At 33.4% G+C, this 6,433-nt stretch overlaps 1 protein-coding gene and 1 pseudogene across 4 annotated transcripts; both read left to right on the top strand.

The window, feature by feature from the left end:
• LOC104732496 lies at positions 1,864 to 4,403 on the top strand. 4 transcript variants are annotated; one of them, XM_010452044.2, is made up of 7 exons: positions 1,864 to 2,326; positions 2,453 to 2,499; positions 2,589 to 2,677; positions 2,768 to 2,842; positions 3,351 to 3,411; positions 3,516 to 3,604; positions 3,917 to 4,403. In XM_010452044.2, exons 1-6 carry the CDS (start codon positions 2,309 to 2,311, stop codon positions 3,523 to 3,525), a joined length of 300 nt encoding a protein of 99 aa, XP_010450346.1. In that variant the 5' UTR covers positions 1,864 to 2,308; the 3' UTR covers positions 3,526 to 3,604; positions 3,917 to 4,403. The 4 variants fall into 4 exon arrangements, with proteins under 4 accessions (XP_010450346.1, XP_010450345.1, XP_010450344.1 ...); XM_010452043.2 differs by having other exon boundaries at positions 3,336 to 3,411; positions 4,067 to 4,401; XM_010452042.2 differs by having other exon boundaries at positions 1,865 to 2,326; positions 3,336 to 3,411; positions 3,917 to 4,401.
• On the top strand, positions 3,611 to 4,505 carry LOC104732497 (annotated as a pseudogene).

The following is a 6,433-nucleotide window of genomic DNA, read 5'->3' as shown; positions in this document are numbered from 1 at the left end:
TAGATTTTTAAAATTAGAATAAAATTATATGTCGGTTTGGGTTTACAAATAAAGTGGTTATGGTTTAGATTTTACAATTAAAATGAAATTATATGTCGGTTTGGGTTTACAAATGAGGTGGTTAGGGTTTAGATTTTATAATTATAACGAAATTATATGTCGGTTTGGGTTTACGAATGAGATGGTTAGGATTTAGATTTTACAAGTAGAACAAAATTATATGTCGGTTTGGGTTCACAAATGAGATGTTAGGGTTTAGATTTCACAATTAGAACAAAATTATATGTCGGTTTGGGTTCACAAATGAGATGTTTAGGGTTTAGATTTTACAAGTAGAACGAAATTATATATCGGTTTGGGTTCACAAATGAGATGGTTAGAATTTAAATTTTATATGTGTCGTTTGGGTTTATTAAAAAGCGGTTTAAGTTTTTTAATTTTATAATAATGCATACAGATTTTATTTCCTTATTTTATANAGCCCTATGGTATTTACCTATAGAAAAATACTTAGATTCACCCCTGGGGGTGAACCTCTCCATTCACCCCCTCTTCTCTGAGCCAATCAAAATCTTTCATCTAATATTTTATTTAAAAAATAAATCAAAATTAAATTAAAAAGCAAACCAAATTAAGGAAACAAATTCTGTATACTTTTAATTAAGGAAAGTTAAATCTGGCTTGGTTTAGATTTTTAAAATTAGAATAAAATTATATGTCGGTTTGGGTTTACAAATAAAGTGGTTATGGTTTAGATTTTACAATTAAAATGAAATTATATGTCGGTTTGGGTTTACAAATGAGGTGGTTAGGGTTTAGATTTTATAATTATAACGAAATTATATGTCGGTTTGGGTTTACGAATGAGATGGTTAGGATTTAGATTTTACAAGTAGAACAAAATTATATGTCGGTTTGGGTTCACAAATGAGATGTTAGGGTTTAGATTTCACAATTAGAACAAAATTATATGTCGGTTTGGGTTCACAAATGAGATGTTTAGGGTTTAGATTTTACAAGTAGAACGAAATTATATATCGGTTTGAGTTCACAAATGAGATGGTTAGAATTTAAATTTTATATGTGTCGTTTGGGTTTATTAAAAAGCGGTTTAAGTTTTTTAATTTTATAATAATGCATACAGATTTTATTTCCTTATTTTATAAGGAGGTGAATGGAGAGGTTCACCCCTAGGGATAAACCCTAGTATAAAAATGTTGTTGTGGTATTTTCTTTATTTTTCTTCATATTTGTGCTATCTACTAATATTACCCTAAATTTTACAGCTATATAAGCATATATTACAATGTAATTCTAGTTAGTTTAATAAAATAGTTTAAATTTTACACTCCACATAAGGCTCCGTCAAAAACCCCATTCGAGTTTAACCAATACTTCCTAATTATTTTTTTCTCATCTCCAAGTATGTTCGAGCTTTGAGAGAACGATTTTGTTAGAACTCGTTTTGAGCACTTGTTTTCATTTATTTGGTGTTGTTTGATCTTGGGGTTTTAATCAAGAATGAACAGTAAGTGTTATTATTTGTTGGTTTTAGTCAAGTTTGTAGTATTTTTTAAAACAAATTCAACAATTAGATGGATGTTCATGAAAACCACTTTTATTAAACTATTTTTGTAATTCATCAACTTTTTATCTTGTAATTGTGTTACTACCAAAAATTAGACTCTCAAAATGCATGTAAGAATGAGGGAAAAAACTGGTTTTCCCTCATTCTGTACTACTAATTAATAAGTGATAGATGTGGTTATTTAGTTTTCTTTGTTCTTAATCTATATATATAAAGTTACCTTTACTCACTCCTGGTGCTGCCACCTCAGCATCTCCTCTCAAATATTTTGGGTTTTTCGGATTGGACTTAGCCTAAAGTTTTTCAAAGATAATTTAGACCCAGTTGTTTTACTATCTTATTGATTAAACCTATGAATGTTTCTCCTCCACGCTGTCACGACGCTCCATCTCCACCGGTTGCTCTTCTCTTTAACTCTCGATCCATGCCGTTTCACCATCTGATGCGAATTCAATTCTTCCAGACCTCTACACTTTCACTTATCGTTCCATGTCTTCCATCACAATTTTTTTGGAGAGTCAATCGGCTCTCTGTTTAACTTTGGATTTTTGATTGGGGAGGGGGATTAATTTTTTTGTTTTGTTTCATGATTCTCCAGGCATGGGAAATGAGTAAGAGAATCTATGTGTTGTTGTTTAAATCAGCAGATTGAATCAGAGTATTCCATTTCGCGAGTTTCATCAAAGTATCTACATTAATTCGCGGAAACCAATATCGACGATGAGCCGTACTATAGTGGTGGTGGACTTCTCAGACCTTCAAATCTTAGGTAACTTTTTTTAATTCTCCTTTCTTATTAATTCCTCTGTAGTGTTTTCTCATTTGCGTTGTGTTGGGCGACATTGATTTTATGTGATACTCTAGATCAGTTCTTGGCTGCCGCCATTGATGCCACTAAAAAAGCTGGACAGGTCTCTCTCTCTTAATCGATGTCCTTGGGTTTTGGTCGATCTTCTGCGTAATCATGATTTAATTTGGCTTATTTTGTTTCATTCTGCAGGTCATTCGTAAAGGGTTTTACGAGACCAAACATGTTGAACACAAAGGCCATGTTTATTTTTTATCTTGATTTCATCTCAATCATACATAGTGAGAATGACTACTTCTAATCATTGAGTGTCAATTTTTTTTTGTTTTAAATTCATCTTCTTTGGCTCATGAAATTGTTGTTTTTGGTAGATTTGGTGACAGAGACCGATAATGATTTGGAGATTTTGTCTTTAATCCTCTCAAGCAGCTTTTCCCAACCACAAGGTGATTATTCTTTCTCTGTTGAATTCCCTTTTGTTGTTAGCTCCGCCTTATCATGAGAGTTTGGCTATGGAATTAGCTTATTGGAGGAGAAACTACTGCTGCATTCGGTGTGACAGAACTAACTGATGAACAAACTTGGATTGTTTGTCCTCTTGATGGAACAACTAATTTCGTTCACGGGTAACATATATATTTAGATACGTTTTTGCCTAATTTCCATTTGAATGAATGTGTGTGTTTTGATTATGCAGAAACTCCAAAATTGTTAGCTGACTTACTTTAGGCAATAGAGAATTTAATAAATGTCTACGTTTGTGAGGGTCCGGTCTTAGGTAGTTTTCAGCGACTACTTTTACAGTTCTTTGATGTGGCTAATTGAGAAAAGAATCTCATTAGTCAAATCGCCTTCGATAAAACAAGTGCAAAATTCATAAATATATCATGTATTATAACATAATTTTGTTTACTATGTTTTAATTATAAACTTTTATAGACGTAATACATGTAGACGAAGAAATGGAAATCGTGGGAGAAAGAGACTCAAACAATAGAGTATCTAGCAGCAAACGGTGAGATTCTGTATTTTCTACTACTAAACTACATGCAATACATATCACTAATTTCTTATTTGATGAAATTTGTTAAATTATTTTTCTTCTTCTGTAATTTAAAGATCCAAATAGGTTTAGAATGAATGGAGATACCACATTTGCTCCACGACACCTCATTTCTTGGACTGAAACATCGTTTCAACTTTAAATTGTAAGTTAGTACATAGTCTCCATCTTTTCTAATCACTTTATTAGTAAGCATATGTCTCAAATACAAAGATTAGTAATTATTATCTCTTTTTCTTTTATTAGAAATGTTTCTTCAGTCAATTTTTCAACTCGGTGGCGAAAATTGATTAAACATAGAGTAGAAGAGTTCATTTTCATCAAGTTATGACTGAGAACCATTTTTATAGCTTTATAACCATGGAGAATAAGAGTTCATTGTCAAAATGCAACCAGTTCACTTCTTTTTCTTTCCCTTTGTTTGGTATGATCAACTCTTTGTCATCTGTCTTTTTAGATGGTTTTTTTTTGCTCAAGCATTTGTCTCCAAGTTCTGGCCTCTTCTTCAGCACCAACAATGTGTTTCTGAGAAGAAAAGCAAAGATCTTGACTTTCAAACTTCGATCAAACGCGGAGATTATGACGATGATGATGATGGTTTTTTCAGAGAATATGTAGTGATGGTGATGAAGTGCTTAGGCCTTCTCGCTAATCCATGAAGCGAGGGGCTTCAAACGACACAGTTCAAGGAGCTTTATAATCTGTTTGAAGAGAAAGTGCCAAGCTTGGAGAAAGTGAAGCAAGAAGACATCAAACAGAGATGGGTTTATCGATGTAATAAATTTGCCAAGAATTTTGACTGCCCTTGGCTTAAAGCAAGGATCTAACGGTAAGTGTTGCAGGAGAATGATCAGATCATTTGATGGAAATAAAGACGAATCGATTTCTATTGATTTGTGAAATTCATGGAGAACAATCTATTAGTTTATTATCCCTTTTTTCTTCTTGTCGTGTCTGTTAATATTGTTGTCTCAGAATCCTTTTAAAATTTCTGAACTGTCATCAAAAATTCACTAAAACTAGTGAGAATGGAGATAATTGTCACAGACATGAATACTCTGTGAAAACATAGAGGCTAAGCCTAACAAATGCCGTCAAATTTGTGATATTCACACCTATAATCATAATTACGATTATATTTATAAAATACAGACAAAGAATTATGAGCTTATGACTTCACAATTTCAAATATACACCAAAATATTGACAAAGTACCTTAAATGAATGGCCAACTAATTTTTATGGAAAATATTAATAATATTATATAATTAAAATTTTATTACTTAAAAGGGTTTATTAATTGACCAAATATATGTTTTGCCGTTGTTTTTTTGAAGTAGTTTAATTTATTTATTGAGTACATATAATTTCAGAAACCATAATTCAACTTTGATTAAAGTCCGGTCTATTTTCAGTATTAGGACATAAAATCGTATATGCTAACTAAAACGGGTAATTCGAGTAATGAAAAAAGTATACTCTAACATTGAAAACTAATTATTTTTTCTCGCTTGAAAATTAATTTTAAAAACAAATTCGCATTTAATGGGGATTTTCGGATTTTGTAGTTAAGGAAATAAATATTAATTTACATTTAAACACAACAATTTTGGTATATTGTGGGAATGAGGAATCAAAGATTTTTCTTTTGACTAACAAACATTAATTAGATATTTTTCAACTGTAACATCCGTGAACCGGAATCCCGGTTTAGGAGTTGCATCGGTCGATGCATGTTCAATTCTGTGCGTTTTGACTTAAGTCAAACGCTGCGTTTTGGGTTAAGGAAAACCCTTAGATGCGAGTTTTTGTCTCATTCGTGGTTGTGTGGCCGTTTTTGAGAAAAGAGAAAGATAGAAAAGTTGTTCCTGAGTGTTCTTGAGAATTCTAGGAGATTGGAGGCGTTCCTGTAGAGATCTGTAGCTGGGATCGTTGTAGGAGCTTCCTAGAGGCTTGTTCTTGTTTGTTTAAGGTTCAGATTCTTTTGTGGCAAAGGTAAGTGCATGACCGTGGCTTATCTAAGCTAGAGATCTCTCTGATTTGCTTGTTATGTGTTATTAGGCTGGTTAGATTGTTATTTGGGACGTTGGGAAGCTTTCTTGTGGCTTGGGATTGAGTTTTGTGGTTGCAGGAACAAAGATCCGGCGAGAAGTTTTGGAGGAAAACGATGCTCGGCATTGCATCGGTCGATGCACTTTGTGCGTCGGTCGATACAGATGCGAGGACGGCGCGTAAACTCTAGGGTTTTCGTGTTATGTCGAGCATGCGTCGGTCGATGCATATCTTGCATCGGTCGACGCAGATCTTGCGTCGGTCAACGCAACCTCCACCTGGTGTCGGTCGATGCATGTTGGTATCGGTCGATGCAGAGTCCTGGTTTGTTATTGTTGATTGTTGAATGTTGTTTGATGGTTAGAGATGTCTCTATTGCTTGTGTGTATAGCCCAGTAGATGGGAGGATTGCCTTACTGAGTGTTTATAAAATACTCATGCATTGCAATATGTGTTTGTGGTGCAGGTAAAGGCAAAGTGTGATCGTGGAATCAAGGCAATGAAGAGGAGGATGTTCTAGGGACTCGGTTTTATGTTGTCTGGCATTGCTAGGTTGCTAGAGTTGGGTCATTAGAACATTGCTAGGTTGCTGGTTCTATTATTCCTGTTGTTTTGGATATGGATTATGTTGGAATATGGTTATATTTTATTATTGGATTATTATTATATATTGGTTGGTTATTTCCGCTGTTGTATGTGTTTGTGGTTAGGTGGCTAGTGGGTATGGGATCATTAGTTGTAGTTTATTATATTATATTATATTATATTTATTATTTCTTATTTTTTTTTTTTAAAAAAAAGGTCGGTCGTTTCATTTTGGTATCAGAGCCATTACGGTTCTAGGTTTGGGTTCACTAGGTTTCTGTTGTGATGTTTGGGATTGCATGTCTTGATTGATTATGTGAGTTAGTCAATTGTGTGT

Source organism: Camelina sativa, chromosome 12 (genome assembly GCF_000633955.1).
Source record: "Camelina sativa cultivar DH55 chromosome 12, Cs, whole genome shotgun sequence".
Lineage (NCBI taxonomy): Eukaryota > Viridiplantae > Streptophyta > Magnoliopsida > Brassicales > Brassicaceae > Camelina > Camelina sativa.
Note: the sequence above shows the minus strand (reverse complement) of the source record. Positions and strands in the feature narration are given on the sequence as shown.

What these genes read in the sequence shown, in the direction of transcription:
- LOC104732496 (XM_010452043.2), top strand. An exon ending in CCACTAAAAAAGCTGGACAG is followed by an intron (nt 2,500 to 2,588) that starts GTCTCTCTCTCT and finishes TTCATTCTGCAG; the next exon opens with GTCATTCGTAAAGGGTTTTA. An exon ending in CAGCTTTTCCCAACCACAAG is followed by an intron (nt 2,843 to 3,335) that starts GTGATTATTCTT and finishes AAACTTTTATAG; the next exon opens with ACGTAATACATGTAGACGAA.